The 17,994-nt window shown below is 46.3% G+C and overlaps 1 protein-coding gene across 1 annotated transcript in view; it reads right to left on the bottom strand.

Moving 5' to 3' along the window:
• Positions 1 to 13,722, bottom strand: part of LAMA5 (laminin subunit alpha 5) — a 92,724-nt gene extending 79,002 nt beyond the window's left edge. The window contains exons 1-2 of the mRNA XM_063459596.1: positions 13,311 to 13,722; positions 7,690 to 7,842 (exon numbers count right to left, since the gene is read on the bottom strand). Of these exons, the coding sequence (XP_063315666.1) occupies positions 7,690 to 7,842; positions 13,311 to 13,640 (483 nt within the window). The 5' untranslated portion in view covers positions 13,641 to 13,722. The remainder of the gene's footprint in view (positions 1 to 7,689; positions 7,843 to 13,310) is intronic.
• Between the last annotated feature and the right edge of the window lie 4,272 nt (positions 13,723 to 17,994).

Genomic DNA, 17,994 nt, shown 5'->3' with positions numbered 1-17,994 from the left:
GCGGACTCACATCACAGAGCAAGGTACATCCTGGAGTCTGCACCGTGCAAAGCGTTAGGGAGAGATTAACACAAACTGGCTGCACACATGGTACACTGGAGAGATCTGGGTGTATGTGTTGTATACACAGTGATGGTACACAGGAGAGCTAAGATGTACGAAATGTATACACAGTGATGGTACAAAGGAGAGCTAAGATGTACACAATGTATACACAGCGATGGTACGCAGGAGAGCTAAGATGTACACAATTTATACACAGCGATGGTACGCAGGAGAGCTAAGATGGTACACAGGAGAGCCAAGATGTACACAATGTATACACAGCCATGGTACAAAGGAGAGCTAAGATGTACACAATGTATACACAGCGATGGTACGCAGGAGAGCTAAGATGTACACACTGTATACACAGCGATGGTATGCAGGAGAGCCAAGATGTACACATTGTATACACAGCGATGGTATGCAGGAGAGCCAAGATGTACACACTGTATACACAGCGATGGTATGCAGGAGAGCCAAGATGTACACAATGTATACACAGCGATGGTATGCAGGAGAGCCAAGATGTACACAATTTATACACAGCGCCCACCTGGCGGTGAGTGGAGTGGACGGCCGCCGCTCCACTATCCTGCCCAACGGGGCCCGACAAGCGTATGGAACCTTGGCGGACCCGGTCCTGATCCCCCCCCCCTCTGGACCGGGGGGCTGATCCCGGTCCATGCCCCACAGCCACACCCGGAGGCATTGCCAAACCAGCATGCAGGCCGCGGCCTGAGGCTAAGATGGCGGAGGCCAAGCGTGTAAGACCCGAACTGTAGAGACCAAAGCAAACCGCAGACACCTGCTGGCTCAATGCGCAGGGCAACAAGCAACAAAAGATGCATACTAACAAGCAACACCCAAGTCCGGAGATACACCGGACACACGGCGCCATTATCCTAACACACATCGCCCACGTGGATGGCGCTGCAGAGGAGACCGCTCATCATTCATCTGAGCTGGGTGCTCAACAGGAGGAACCCCTCCATAGCCAGCCATACCCCCAGGGAGAAAACCGATCCGAGATCCGGCAGAACCTTGGGCCCACGATCCTGTTGATGGGATCAATGGCAAACAGACACGAGCACCTACTAAAGCCTTGGGCCGAAGATGGGCGGCTCATGGAAGCAGTATCATCGCGACATCGGGACCGCGGCGAACTGGGGCAGATCTGCATCCCAGCAAAGAACCGAGACCAAGGGATGGTAACGGACTCGCTAGCTGTTGCCCTACAAACTTAACGACACGCACCTAGGACTTGAGCCAAATATCCTGACAGCTACCAGCAGAAACACTCCTGTATGATGTTTTCCCACAAGTAACTAACATGCTAAACTGCTAGAATAACCTAATATCCACTCAATACAAGTTAGATGGTATGCTTTTAGGCTTGTAATGGGTCTATTTTACTACACCCCGCTTGCCTACTAAAACACCTTAATTGTAAAATTGGGGCAATTGCTCTGCATGTTATGGTGTAACTGTCAATTCTGTCCTTTCTCCACCTACCCTGCCGTTGACCCTAAGTAATGTTTTGTTATACCCCAAGTCACCCATGTTTAGAGTGAAAAGCGATGTTATTAGGCAATATAGGCTAGTTTCAGCAATGTCGTCTATTATATAATGCTTGATAGCCTAAACTCTCACAACATATCGTATCTAGGCATTACTTTGTACCTAGCCTTATAGAGTAACCAACTTCTGTTATCCCACACAACGAGCTACCACACCATACCTACACTAGTATGGATGACCTAGCAGTTCTAAGCAACCAGCCTTATTATTTCATTTCATTTTATTTAATCATACTCTTACGCCATAGCCTAGTCCTAGCCTGTATTTAAATAATCTGCAACTGAATAACCGCCTGACGTAACCTTACTACGTATTCGTAACATAAAATGAGGCTAGCCATTCTTTAGAGATGATATGCACTGCATTGTATTACTCCCGACCTGTATGAAACTTTATCGTCTCCCTTCTTACATTCTGTACCCACAAGTTTTTATGCCTCAATAAAAAAGAGATTTACAAAAAAAAAATGTATACACAGCGATGGTACGCAGGAGAGATTGGGGGTACATGTTGTATACACAGTGATGGCATGCAGGAGAGATTGGGGATACATGTTGTGTACACAGTGATGGTACGCAGGAGAGATTGGGGATACATGTTATATACACAGTGATGGCATGCAGGAGAGATTGGGGATACATGTTGTGTACACAGTGATGGTACGCAGGAGAGATTGGGGATACATGTTATATACACAGTGATGGTATGCAGGAGAGATTGGGGATACATGTTGTATACACAGTGATGGTATGCAGGAGAGATTGGGGGTACATGTTGTATACACAATGATGGCATGCAGGAGAGATTGGGGATACATGTTGTATACACAATGATGGCATGCAGGAGAGATTGGGGATACATGTTGTATACACAGTGATGGCATGCAGGAGAGATTGGGGATACATGTTGTATACACAGTGATGGTATGCAGGAGAGATTGGGGGTACATGTTGTATACACAGTAATGGTACACAGGAGAGATTGGGGATACATGTTGTATACACAGTGATGGTATGCAGGAGAGATCGGGGCGTACATGATGTATACACAGCAACGGCAAGTTGATTCCACAATATTATACCTGATCATCACATCTCTGCTTGCATCAATATTTATTTTAATTTATTAATAACGCACAAACAGATCTGTCGCACAAAAATAAGTGAGTAACGTAAATACATCATGTAGTCGGTGCTTGGTGCCTGCAACATCCCAATATAACATAATGCAAAATGCTCTGCAGCCTCCCAGTATAACATAATGCAAAATGCTCTGCAACCTATTGATATAACATAATGCAAAGTGCTCTGCAACCTCCCAATATAACATAATGCAAAATGCTCTGCAGCCTCCCAGTATAACATAATGCAAAATGCTCTGCAACCTATTGATATAACATAATGCAAAGTGCTCTGCAACCTCCCAATATAACATAATGCAAAATGCTCTGCAGCCTCCCAGTATAACATAATGCAAAATGCTCTGCAACCTATTGATATAACATAATGCAAAGTGCTCTGCAACCTCCCAATATAACATAATGCAAAATGCTCTGCAGGCTCCCAGTTTCACATAATGCAAAGTGCTCTGCAACCTATTGATTTAACAATGCAAAATGGTCTGCAACCTACTGATATAATAAAAGTCTTCTGCAACATAATGCAAAGTGCTCTGCAACCTACTATTATAACAATGCAAAGTGCTCTGCAAACAATCGATTTACCATAATGCAAAGTGCTCTGCAAACAATCGATTTAGCATAAAGCAAAGTGCTCTGCAATATAATGTATGAGGATACAACATGCGCTGGCAGTTATAAACACTCACTAATTATAGGTTCGTACAAATTAAATCAACACAAAACAATGTGATTGTGAAGCTTGCATGTTATTTTAGGAAAAGTTTCAATGAAAGGGTTAATGCGGGGGAGTATAACAATGCTGGGTTTGTTAATGAAAGCGAGGTAGAGGCCTCTTATTGTAAGAAATGGTGGACAGGAAGACGGTACAGGTACAGACTGATCCCAGGATAAGTGAAATTCCACACATATTCCAGGACACAAACAAAGTATTCCTAACGGCAGGATACCTGGATTATAGCACGGGACACACTGACGGACAGACAGACAGATTATAACACGGGATTCGCTGCCGGACAGACAGAGAGACAGACAGATTATAACACGGGACACACTGACGGACAGACAGACATTATAACACGGGTTTTGCTGCCGGACAGACAGAGAGACAGACAGATTATAACACGGGACACACTGCCGGACAGACAGGGAGACAGACAGACAGATTATAACACGGGAAACACTGCGGGACATACATGGAGACAGATTATAACGCGGGACACACTGCCGGACAGACAGACAGATTATAACACGGGACACACTGCCGGACAGACAGGGAGACAGACAGACAGATTATAACACGGGACACACTGACGGACAGACAGGGAGACAGACAGATTATAACACGGGACACACTGACGGACAGACAGGGAGACAGACAGATTATAACACGGGACACACTGACGGACAGACAGGGAGACGGACAGACAGATTATAACATGGGACACACTGACGGACAGACAGGGAGACAGACAGATTATAACACGGGACACACTGACGGACAGACAGGGAGACAGACAGATTATAACACGGGACACACTGCCGGACAGACAGGGAGACAGACAGATTATAACACGGGACACACTGACGGACAGACAGGGAGACAGACAGATTATAACACGGGACACACTGACGGACAGACAGGGAGACGGACAGACAGATTATAACACGGGACACACTGACGGACAGACAGGGAGACGGACAGACAGATTATAACACGGGACACACTGACGGACAGACAGGGAGACGGACAGACAGATTATAACACGGGACACACTGACGGACAGACAGGGAGACAGACAGATTATAACACGGGACACACTGACGGACAGACAGGGAGACAGACAGATTATAACACGGGACACACTGACGGACAGACAGGGAGACAGACATTATAAAACAGGACAAGCTGCTGGACAGACAAGGAGACAGATGGACAGAGAAAGAGAATCACAGACTGGGAGACAGACAAAGACAGACAGCACACAGAGACAGACAGGTAGACAGACAGAGATACAGAACACAAGAAGACAGAGTTCAAAAGACAGAGACAGGCAAAAAGACAGGAAGACAGACAGTGAGACAGTCACTAAGAAAGACAGACAGAGAAAAAGAGACAGAATTAAACATTGATAGAGAGACAGCGCACAGACAGATAGGGAAACAGACACACAAAGAGACAGTGCTCAAACAGACAGGGAGACAGACACACGCAGAGACAGTGCACAGACATACAAGGAGACAGACACACGCAGAGACAGTGCACAGACATACAAGGAGACAGACACACGCAGAGACAGTACACAAACATACAGGGAGACAGACACACGCAGAGACACTGCACAGAGAGATAGGGAGACAGACACACGCAGAGACAGTGCACAGACAGATAGGGAGACAGACACAAAAACAGACACCACACACAGAGGTAGAAATGGAAAGGCAGGGCTCAGTTGATTCCTTCAGACTGTCACAGAGAGGTTAATAGATTATAAAGTATAATCTGAGTGTCTCCTATGAAGCCTGAGCCACGCCATGTGGTTTTATGGACGGTAATCATGTCTATACAAAGATACGGCGGATCCTGTGCAGGTGCTACACCAGACGTCCGGATTAAAATGGGAATGTCCTGGTTTGTACAAAACTGAATAAAGTCAGTATTAACTGTAACCAGCAATACGCACACAACACGCTTTATTATCATAGACAAGGCTTGCGAGGACAAACATTGCACGGCCTTTCTAAACAGTGCAATTAGTGTAAATTCAGGGATTTTCCTAAAAATCACAAGTTAGACAAAGAAATACATAGTTGCTGAGCGAGCTGGCATTCCCTGAATTCCAGCCCATTGGGGTCAGTATGACCTAGAGATAACTCGTACAGTAACGGCTAGCGGTGGGAGTACGTGCTTAGATGGTGTAACACCCTCTTACTGCCAGGGGAGTACTGCATCACATTAACAGGTGAGTAATTATTAAACAGTCTGGATTTAAAGAGACAGCAACACACACAGTGGACGCCAGTCGAACAGGAGTGCTTTAATGGTAGATCAAAGCTTGTTTTATATTTATAGATTTACAATTCCATTGATACCAGCCTTGATTGTTACCAGCCTTGAGCTTTGCAAAGGATCATGGGAATTGTAGTTTTCAAAGAGCTAGGAGGCTATATATTCTTTTTCCATCCTTTCAAAAACTAAATACGAACGGAGCAAGCGCACAAATAAATTCAGGACAAAAACACTCCAGAACCGGATAACGTCTGCCTGCATGTATACTGGCTGGCAGAGAGTTCTGGGAGAGGTAGTCCACGGATTGGAGTCCTTTGCACTAGCTCCGCACCCGCACGTCGATACAGAGCCTCAGAGAAACTCAGGGTTATTCACCCAAATATGAGATCTCAAAGTGGATCTACAATCTAAGGACAAAATAGTCAAACTGGTAAAATTCTCTAAATCAGCTATGCTCTTATATTGGCTACTCTGGTCTTAAACATGAAATTCCATAAGGGGTTAGGTCTAGTTATAACTGCACGGTGGAGAAACACAAATAAAATGCATTCTACAGGGCGGCGTTAAAATCCCCGGGCTATGTATATATTCTAACATAGCACACATTTAAAGGGAATATACATATTATAGAAACCATTTACACGCACCGAGAGACGCAGGTTTTGAGAGTTTTTTCCGTTATTTTAAGTCGCTGGCAGACAGTATGTGAGATCTAACAGTCTTATGTACTAAAGAGAGAATTCACGGTGACTCAAAGTGAATTTTACATTTAAGTTCAAACTATACAAACTAGACATTCAGTAAACTGTGCTTTCAATACGGCTACTTTGACCTTAAACGTGAAATTCACTTTGAATTCAGTTGAAATTCTCACTTTAGAGATTAACACTGATTTTAAAGAGTTTTGGGGTGCAATCTCCCCTTTGGTTTTTTTAGGGGGGGTGAGGGGGGGAGAGTACACAGAATGAGAATAACGTATCTCCAACTCTGTTTCTTAAATTATGAGGAAAACAAAAACCAGTAGCTGTCAGATTTGGATTGTTTTATAATGTCCATCCAGGTTTAATCACAGTTGTCACGCACACAAAAATAACATTAACTATAAAGAATAAGTAAATCAAGGAGCAGGTTGTGAGTGGGTGTCTGCAGAGAGAGCCGATGCCCAGCCGAGCGACACAGCGGGCACACGGGTCACCTCTCGGAGAGCGCCAGGCCTGAGCCAGCCCTGAGTGGCAGAGTTGGAGCCTGGGAACTTAACTGGCTTTTAATGTCCTGAACGTGTGTTGGGGGAGGGGGCTCTGAGCGGACAATAAAACACAATTAAATGCCCGTCTCTCCTCCTCCTCCACTGCAGCCAAAGACAAACAGTCAGCAATGTTAGTCAAGCTGAGAGCAGCTTGTTCCCATTCCTCCCCTCCAAAAATGGCTGTCTCTCTCCATGTTACCCCCAAAACCTTCCTATTCGTGTCTTTTATACGAAGGCTTGATATCTGCACCACAAATATCTTGTTATCGCCTCGTATAATGTAACAAACTTTGTAAGGTTCATTCCGTCACCCCATGAACTATAACCTTCTACTCACACTACCCCGAGGCAGACTGTCACCGCCATTATCCCTGGGTGAGGCTCTCGCTACGTGAAAGGTGACATCTCCCTCCCCGCAATGTCACATGGAACACAGCAAAATGACACTTTAATGCACCCCAGAAATAGGAGATAATATAAATCCACAGGAACCCCAAAACAGGTGTAGGGACCCCCATTAACCCCGGAGGAAGACATGTCTGACAGGTAAAGTAATCAGCTGATTAGAACATCATATGATTGAGGAGACCCTGAAATAACATCATGGGGGATCCAGGCGGAATAAAACCACAGGGGACGCATGGTACAAATTGAATTAAAAGGGACACAAACCTGGCCGAGATCCAGAGTGACATTGACTTCATTTAACTCCAATCCTCGGGATAGTGGGGGGCTCTGCCACCAGCGTTCTGTCCCATCGATGGCGTTGGTAATTGGGTGTGCTTTTTCTCTATTGCTGGCCATGCAAACGTCACAGTATTGCCCCTAGAAAACCAGAATCAGAAAAGTCAGTTAACACAACATACAGAAATAGGGCTACACAGCGCTCTGGGAGGAGTTATGGGGGGCTCACAAGGTGTACTAGTGGAGATATATGGATCTGTTACATGATGCTGTGGGAGGAGTTATAGGGAGCTGTTACATGGAGTACTGGGAGAAGTTGTAGGAAGCTGTTACATGGAGTACTAGGAGGAGTTATAGGGAGCTGTTACATAGGGTACTAGGAGGAGTTATGGGGAGCTGTTACATGGCGTACTAGGAGGAGTTATAGGGAGCTATTACATGGCGTACTAGGAGGAGTTATAGGGAGCTGTTACATGGCGTACTAGGAGTTATAGGGAGCTGTTACATGGCGTACTAGGAGGAGTTATAGGGAGCTGTTACATGGCGTACTAGGAGGAGTTATAGGGAGCGGTTACATGGCGTACTAGGAGGAGTTATAGGGAGCTATTACATGGCGTACTAGGAGGAGTTATAGGGAGCTGTTACATGGCGTACTAGGAGTTATAGGGAGCTGTTACATGGGGTACTAGGAGGAGTTATAGGGAGCTGTTACATGGAGTACTAGGAGGAGTTATGGGGAGCTGTTACATGGAGTACTAGGAGGAGTTATGGGGAGCTGTTACATGGAGTACTAGGAGGAGTTATGGGGAGCTGTTACATGGCGTACTAGGAGGAGTTATAGGGAGCTGTTACATGGCGTACTAGGAGTTATAGGGAGCTGTTACATGGCGTACTAGGAGGAGTTATAGGGAGCTGTTACATGGGGTACTAGGAGGAGTTATAGGGAGCTGTTACATGGGGTACTAGGAGGAGTTATAGGGAGCTGTTACATGGAGTACTAGGAGGAGTTATGGGGAGCTGTTACATGGAGTACTAGGAGGAGTTATGGGGAGCTGTTACATGGAGTACTAGGAGGAGTTATGGGGAGCTGTTACATGGAGTACTAGGAGGAGTTATAGGGAGCTGTTACATGGCGTACTAGGAGTTATAGGGAGCTGTTACATGGCGTACTAGGAGGAGTTATAGGGAGCTGTTACATGGCGTACTAGGAGTTATAGGGAGCTGTTACATGGCGTACTAGGAGGAGTTATAGGGAGCTGTTACATGGAGTACTAGGAGGAGTTATGGGGAGCTGTTACATGGAGTACTAGGAGGAGTTATGGGGAGCTGTTACATGGCGTACTAGGAGGAGTTATAGGGAGCTGTTACATGGCGTACTAGGAGTTATAGGGAGCTGTTACATGGGGTACTAGGAGGAGTTATAGGGAGCTGTTACATGGCGTACTAGGAGGAGTTATAGGGAGCTGTTACATGGCGTACTAGGAGGAGTTATGGGGAGCTGTTACATGGAGTACTAGGAGGAGTTATGGGGAGCTGTTACATGGCGTACTAGGAGGAGTTATAGGGAGCTGTTACATGGGGTACTAGGAGGAGTTATAGGGAGCTGTTACATGGGGTACTAGGAGGAGTTATAGGGAGCTGTTACATAGGGTACTAGGAGGAGTTATAGGGAGCTGTTACATGGCGTACTAGGAGGAGTTATGGGGAGCTGTTACATGGGGTACTAGGAGGAGTTATAGGGAGCTGTTACATGGCGTACTAGGAGGAGTTATAGGGAGCTGTTACATGGAGTACTAGGAGGAGTTATGGGGAGCTGTTACATGGAGTACTAGGAGGAGTTATGGGGAGCTGTTACATGGAGTACTAGGAGGAGTTATGGGGAGCTGTTACATGGAGTACTAGGAGGAGTTATGGGGAGCTGTTACATGGCGTACTAGGAGGAGTTATAGGGAGCTGTTACATGGCGTACTAGGAGTTATAGGGAGCTGTTACATGGCGTACTAGGAGGAGTTATAGGGAGCTGTTACATGGGGTACTAGGAGGAGTTATAGGGAGCTGTTACATGGCGTACTAGGAGGAGTTATAGGGAGCTGTTACATGGCGTACTAGGAGGAGTTATGGGGAGCTGTTACATGGCGTACTAGGAGTTATAGGGAGCTGTTACATGGCGTACTAGGAGGAGTTATAGGGAGCTGTTACATGGCGTACTAGGAGGAGTTATAGGGAGCGGTTACATGGCGTACTAGGAGGAGTTATAGGGAGCTATTACATGGCGTACTAGGAGGAGTTATAGGGAGCTGTTACATGGCGTACTAGGAGTTATAGGGAGCTGTTACATGGGGTACTAGGAGGAGTTATAGGGAGCTGTTACATGGAGTACTAGGAGGAGTTATGGGGAGCTGTTACATGGAGTACTAGGAGGAGTTATGGGGAGCTGTTACATGGAGTACTAGGAGGAGTTATAGGGAGCTGTTACATGGAGTACTAGGAGGAGTTATAGGGAGCTGTTACATGGAGTACTAGGAGGAGTTATAGGGAGCTGTTACATGGAGTACTAGGAGAAGTTATAGGGAGCGGTTATATGGCGTTCTGGGAGGAGTTATACGTAATGAGAGTATTATAGGCAGCAAGGACGCACTGTACGTAGAAATTGAATATTGCATTTATAAAGTTTACAAATATCGCAGCGTCGGAATCTCCCCAAATCACAAGGCATCACTTTTCATGTACAAGTGATCTCTGTCCAGGAAAGCATGCCTATGTAATCTTTTGTTATCTACATATTATCCTAGCTCGTATACTGTAACTCAAGCATGCTGCGGTGAGATCCCCCACTAATTAAAAAAACATCACAAAATATCCATTAGATGCCCGCACCCACACCATGATTAGATACTGCAGCTTTAAAGGTACCCACTTCCCTCTCAGACTTCAAAGGGAGCGCAGATAACAATTCAAAGAGGTAATTAGCAAAATCTCCGACCCCAGGGCCTGCAGGGGAAACCCAAACAGGGGCGACCGCCTCCCATCACTACGCCTGTCATTCAAACAGCTCCTGACCACACAGAATAGGGGAGACGTCTGACTTATTCATAAACCCTGAATAAGGGTCAACTGAACGAGGCTGAATTTAGGGCTGATCGTGTCTGTATTGGCTATTTTGGCCCAAAAGTTTCCCGATATGTTTTGTTCAGGGTTGGCATGCAGGGTTACCAGATCCAGCTTAGCTTGATGCCCTGTAGTATGTAGGATTCATATTCTGTTCTGTTTGATCCCTTCTAGATAAACCCATTCCCACCCTCCAGCAGATTACATGCCCTGGGGCAGCTTTTTTTCATTCCCTGCCCAACACAGATAAAAAAAAAATGTGTCCAAGGGCTAGTGAACATGTTAAATGTTTATCAGTATATTGATTGTTTTCAGGACTCGACCTGACTCCATCCACCCTTCCTCATCTACTGGTAATGAATAGTCTGTAAAAGTGAGACATAAAATGAGATTAAAATCATTCTCGTTACCACAACCCCATCACCTTTAAGGACTCGAGTAATAGAAACCCTAAATACACCTGTGACAGGGTGTAGCGTGACTGACAATTATTTACGCCACCGTCAGAATGACGTTTTGCAGTGTAATTAAAGCGTTTTCACAATTTTTTTTTAATTAAACAAATCATTCAAATATATAGGTTTTGTTTTCTTTTGGCAATATTAATCATTTGTCCTATTTTGTGAATTTTATAGTGCTTAAAATCCCTAGATCGGCCGCTCTCCAGTGATGGTGCTTTATAAGTAACACACCTATTATAAAGCAGGGCTTGATGAGGCAATCTTAAATTGGTTACAAATCCTATTCACCTGCATTAAAGCAATCTTGAACCTGACAGAGATGCTCACTATAGAAGGAATTGTTTGGAACTCAAAGTGAAAATCACATTTAAATCCAAATTAGAACTGGGAATATTTACATCCTTCCAATTTGAGTATTTTGCTTTAAAAATGTTAAATACTCTTTGAATTCCTGACAATTCTCTAGCGAATAGCCCTGTGTGTCTAAAATAGAGAAACAACAGGCGTGTAACTAAAAACTCCCAATTCTAAACTATACCAAGTGGGATTATATTGGGGTACATATGGTTAGTGGTTGGCTCAGGTAGTTTCCAGAACCCCCATGTTCCCATGTACACCATTTGTGTTATATAACTGTTATGCAGCGCCAGAATAGTGATGCCCACGCTACGTAATATCTAAATACTTCAAGTAGGAAATCAAAACATTAACCACCAGCCAATGCCACCATTATCACAGCCATGCACCCCAAGATATCCAAGAAAATGCAACCATGTAATACCACACACAGGAATATCACGTTCTGCACACCCATAATTCTAAATAGCCTGGCTACCCCAAATTTATAGTTGTTTTGTAAACACCAATGTTTAGGTAGTATGCCCCCCCACCCCAGTATTAGGTACTGTGACCCCCCTGTGACCCCAGTTTTACATGTTGTAATTCTCCTAGTGACTCTAGGCTTAGGTAGTGTGGACCCCGCAGTGAACCCAGAATTAGGTTGTGTAACTCTAGGTTCAGGTATGGAGACGTCATTACGTAGTGTAAATCCTTGTCCCCCCCTGAATAACCACTGATTCAGATAGTGTGACCCCAGTTTTAGTTAATAGAAGCCTCCAGTGACCCCATGGTTAGGTAGTGCCATCACCTGTGTTCCTGGGTTCAGGTAGAGTGATCCTCCAGAGAACCCAGATTTAGATAATGTGACCCCAGGTTTGGGTAGTGTGACCCTTCAGTGACCACTGCTTTAAGTAATGTCACCAAAGATTTAGGCAGTGAGACCCTCCAGTGACCCTGGATTTAGGTAAAGCGACCCCCATTTTTGTTAGTGTAACATCAGCTTGTGTTAGTGTGACCCCAGATTTTGCTAGTATGAACCCAGATGTGGGTAGTGTGACTCTCCAGTGACCCTAGGTTTAGGTAGTGTGACCGAAAATTGATGCAGTGTGACCCTCCAGTGACCCCTGGCTTAGGTAGTGTGACCCCAGATTTTGCTAGGGTAACCATCCTGTGACCCCGGGTTTAAGTAGTGTGACCCCAGATTTAGGTAGTATGACCCTCCATTGACCCAAAGTTTAGGAAGTGTGACCACAGATTTTGTTAGTGTGACTCAAGATTTAGGTAGTGTAACCATCCTGTGACCAAAAGGTTTAGGAAGTGTGACCCCAGATTTAGGTAGTATGACCCTCCATTGACCCAAGGTTTAGAAAGTGTGACCCCAGATTTAGGTAGTATGACCCTCCATTGACCCAAGGTTTAGGAAGTGTGACCCCAGATTTAGGTAGTATGACTCTACATTGACCCAAGGTTTAGTAAGTGTGACCCCAGATTTTGTTAGTGTGACCCCAGATTTAGGTAGTATGACCCTCCATTGACCCCAGATTTTGTTAGTGTGACCCCATATTTAGGTAGTATGACCCTCCATTGACCCAAGGTTTAGGAAATGTGACCACAGATTTTGTTAGTGTGACCCCAGATTTAGGTAGTGCCCACCAATACGTTGTGGCCCCCCCTCCCCTCCCCTCGCCCTAGTCTGGGTACCTGGATCGTCTGGCTGGGGTCCCCTGACACTGGTCCCCCCACCAGCTTGCAGTAAAGTTCCTCCATGGCTTTGCCAGCCTCGCCCTCTCCGCAGGTGGCAGTGGCCGAGATCTTGGTGCCCTCTGCCAGGTTGAAGTATGGAGGGTGCAGGCTGTACCCATTCACTCCATTAGTGGGCAGCTCCTGGGCACAGACTGTGCCTGGCCAGAGCACCAACACCAATAATGCCAGCCTCCAGGGCACCGACATCCTCATCATCCCGGGCTTTGCCAGTGTCTCCATCCTAGGCACTGCCAGTCTCATCATACCGGGCTCTGCCAGTCTCATCATCCCTGGCTCTGCCAGACTCTCCCCCCGGTACAGGCAGTCTCTCCCCCGGTACAGCGCTGTACAGGCTGCTCTCTGTCTGAGCTCCGCTCGCTCTATCACAATACAGGAATCTCCAGCGGCAGCAGCGGCTCGGGGGGCGGAGAATCCTCCTGGGAACAGCCCAGAGAACAGCCCACGGACCAGCCCAGAGAACAGCCCACAGACCAGAGACCAGAGAACAGCCTACAGCCCAGAGACCAGCTCATTGACCAAAAACCAGCCCACAGCCCACAGACCAAAAACCAGCCCAGAAACCTGCTCACAGACCAAAAACCAGCCCAGAAACCTGCTCACAGACCAAAAACCATCCCAAAGACCAGAGAACTGCCCACAGACCAAAAACCAGCCCAGAGACCAGATACCAGATACCAAAAACCAGCCCAGAGACCAGATACCAAAAACCAGCCCAGAGACCAGATACCAAAAACCAGCCCAGAGACCAGATACCAAAAACCAGCCCAGAGACCAGATACCAAAAACCAGCCCAGAGACCAGATACCAAAAACCAGCCCAGAGACCAGATACCAAAAACCGGCCCAGATACCTGCTCAAAGACCAAAAACCAGCCCAAAGACCTGCTCATAGACCAAAAACCAGCCCAGAGACCTGCTCATAGACCAAAAACCAGCCCACCGACCAACCCAGAGACCAGAGAACAGACCAGAGACCAGGGAACTGCTCATTGACCAAAAACCAGCCCAGAGACCAAAAGCCAGCCCAAAGACCTGCTCACAGACCAAAAACCAGCCCAGAGACCTGCTCATAGACCAAAAACCATCCCAGAGACCTGCTCATAGACCAAAAACCAGCCCAGAAACCTGCTCATAGACCAAAAACCAGCCCAAAGACCTGCTCATAGACCAAAAACCAGCCCAAAGACCTGCTCATAGACCAGAAACCAGCCCAGAAACCTGCTCATAGACCAAAAACCAGCCCACAGACCAACCCAGAGACCAGAGAACAGACCAGAGACCAGGGAACTGCTCATTGACCAAAAGCCAGCCCAAAGACCTGCTCACATACCAAAAACCAGCCCAGAGACCTGCTCACAGACCAAAAACCAGCCCAGAGACCTGCTCACAGACCAAAAACCAGCCCAGAGACCTGCTCACAGACCAAAAACCAGCCCAGAGACCTGCTCACAGACCAAAAACCAGCCCAGAGACCTGCTCACAGACCAAAAACCAGCCCAGAGACCTGCTCACAGACCAAAAACCAGCCCAGAGACCTGCTCACAGACCAAAAACCAGCCCAGAGACCTGCTCACAGACCAAAAACCAGCCCAGAGTCCTGCTCACAGACTAAAAACCAGCCCAGAGACCTGCTCATAGACCAAACACCAGCCCAGAGACCAAAAAACAGCCCAAAGACCTGCTAATTGACCAAAAACCAACCCACAGACCAGCTCATTGACCAAAAACCAGCCCAGAAACCAAAAACCAGCCCAGAGACCACAGCCCAAAGATGAGAGCTGCTCATAGACCAAAAACCAGCCCAGAGAACAGACCAGAGACCAAAAACCAGCCCATAGAGCTGTTCAGTGACCAAAAACCAGCCCAGAGACCAAAAACCTGCTCATAGACCAAAAACCAGACCAGAGAGCTGCTCATTGACCATAAACCAGCCCACAGACCAGAGACCAAAAAACAGCCTACAGACCAGAGACCAAAAGCCAGCCCAGAGACCAAAAGCCAGCCCAGAGACCAAAAGCCAGCCCAGAGACCAAAAACCAGCCCAGAGACCTGCTTATAGACCAAAAACCAGCCCAAAGACCTGCTCACCAACCAAAAACCAGCCCAAAGACCAAAAACCAGCTCAGAAACCTGCTCATAGACCAAAAACCAACCTAGAAACCTGCTCAGACCAGAGAGCTGCTTACAGACCAAAGACGACCTCATGGACCTGAGACCTTCTCAAAGAACTGCCCTGAGACCAAAAAACAGCATAGGGAACAGACCAAAGACCTGAGACCTGCTCACAGACCAAAAAACAGCCCAGAGACCAGGAACCTGACCAAAGACCAGCTTATAGAGCTGAGACCTTCAAAAAGAACTGCCATAAGACCAAAAACCAGCCCAGGGAACAGCCTACAGACCAGAGACTGTCACGTATTCATCCACTTATAAAAATGTGGTTAATGACATTTACTGTCCACACAGGAAAAGTTGTGCCGAGCAGCAACCAAATCCACAGAAGGGTTAATGCTGAGCAGCAATTATGCAAATGGAAACCTGGTAGCTGCCTTTGGGGTCAAAGGCCGGTTACAGCCTATCAGATTTAGAGGAGGGGTATTTAGGCCCAGTTCTCATCCTGCTCAGTGCCCTGTCGTGGTTTCCCTTGTGGTTGTCCGAGAGCGCATTATTGATTCTGGAAATTCTGGTTATTTGACTTTGGCATTGTTTTTGACTTCCCTGTTTTCTGGAATCCCTGACTCCTGGCTTTTCCTTATCGTTGTGTCTCTTTCTGTTTCCCTTGACCTCGGCTATTCCTGACTATTCTTTGGTATGTTTGTCCTTCCATTCTAAGGTCCAGTATACGTTACCTATCAGTCCTCTGTGTTACACAATTCTACGTTCTGGATCATTCTGTAATCCTAAAAGAGATCTGCCAAAGACCAGACCAGAAATCAAATACTAAAAATACTAGCCCAGAGACCTTCTCAGAATAAAGACCAGCCCAGAGACCTGCTCAGACCAAAGACCGGCCCAGAGAATCTCAGACCAAAGACCAGCCCATAGAACAAAGACCAGCCCAGAGACCAGCTCAGACCAAAGACCAGCCCAGAGACCTGCTCAGACCAAAGACCGGCCCAGAGAATCTCAGACCAAAGACCAGCCCATAGAACAAAGACCAGCCCAGAGACCAGCTCAGACCAAAGACCAGCCCAGAGACCTGCTCAGACCAAAGACCAGAGAGCTGCTAACAGACCAAAGACCAGCTCATGGACCTGAGACATTTTCAAAGAACTGCCCTGAGACCAAAAACCAGCATAAAGAACATACCAAAGATCTGAGACCTGCTCACGGACCAAAAACCAGCCCAGAGACCAGGAACCTGGTCAAAGACCAGCTCATAGACCTGAGACCTTCTAAAATATCTGCCATAAGACCAAAGACCAGCCCAGGGAACAGCCTACAGACCAAAGACCTGCTAAAGACCAAAGACCTGCTAAAGACCAAAGACCAGCCCAGAAACCTGCTCAGACCAAAGACCGGCGCAGAGACTTTCTCAGACCAAAGACCAGCCCATAGATCAAAGACCAGACCAGAAACCTGCTCAGACCAAAGACCAGCCCAGAGACCTGCTCAGACCAAAGACCAGCCCAGAGACCTACTCAGACCAAAGACCCGCTCATGGACCAAATACCAACTCATAGACAATATACCAACCCGTAGACCAGAGACCTGCTCATAGACCAAATATGAGCCCATAGACCAAAGTCCAGCCCAGAGACCTGCTCAGACTAAAGACCAGCCCATAGACCGAATATCAGCCCAGAGATCTGCTCAAACCAAAGACCGGCCCAGAGACCAAATATCAGCTCAGAGACCTGCTCACAGGCTAGAGACCAGAGACCTGCTCACAGACCAAATACCAGCCAAGAGACCTGCTCATAGATTAAATACCACCACAGAGCACAGAGACCTGCTTATAGACCAAATACCAACTCAGAGACCTGCTCATAGACTAAATACCAACCCAGGGACCTGCTCACAGACCAAATACCAGCCAAGAGAGCTGCTCATAGACCAAATACCAAACCAGGGACCTGCTCATAGACCAAAGATCTGCCTCACGCAGACAGAGATCTGTTATTATAATATTAATTTAGCATTATACACACAGTACTGTGCGGCTCATATTATTACTCATACAATGCATTCAAATTCAAGTATTCAGACCACTTCAGTTTTTTACATTTTATTCTACAATTGTTTTTTTTTTTTCTCAACAATCAGCACTTATTATCCTACAACGGCAAAGCAAAAACAGATTTTTTTTTAAAACTTATTTAAAAAACAAACAAACCTGAATATCATTTTGACATACGTTTTCAGTCCCTTTACGATGACACTTTAAATTTAGCTCAGATACATGCCATTTCTCTGGATCATGTTTGAGATGTTTCTACACGTTGATTGAGTCCACCTGTGACACACACAATGATTGGACATGACTTGGAAAGGCGCACACCTGTCTATATAAGCTGTTACAGCTTTAAATACATATCAGATCAAAAACCAAACTATGAGGTCTAAGGGACTACCTGCAGAGGTCGGAGACAGGACTGAGTTGAGGCATAGATCTGAAGAAG

Source organism: Pelobates fuscus, chromosome 6 (assembly GCF_036172605.1).
Source record: "Pelobates fuscus isolate aPelFus1 chromosome 6, aPelFus1.pri, whole genome shotgun sequence".
Lineage (NCBI taxonomy): Eukaryota > Metazoa > Chordata > Amphibia > Anura > Pelobatidae > Pelobates > Pelobates fuscus.
Note: the sequence above shows the minus strand (reverse complement) of the source record. Positions and strands in the feature narration are given on the sequence as shown.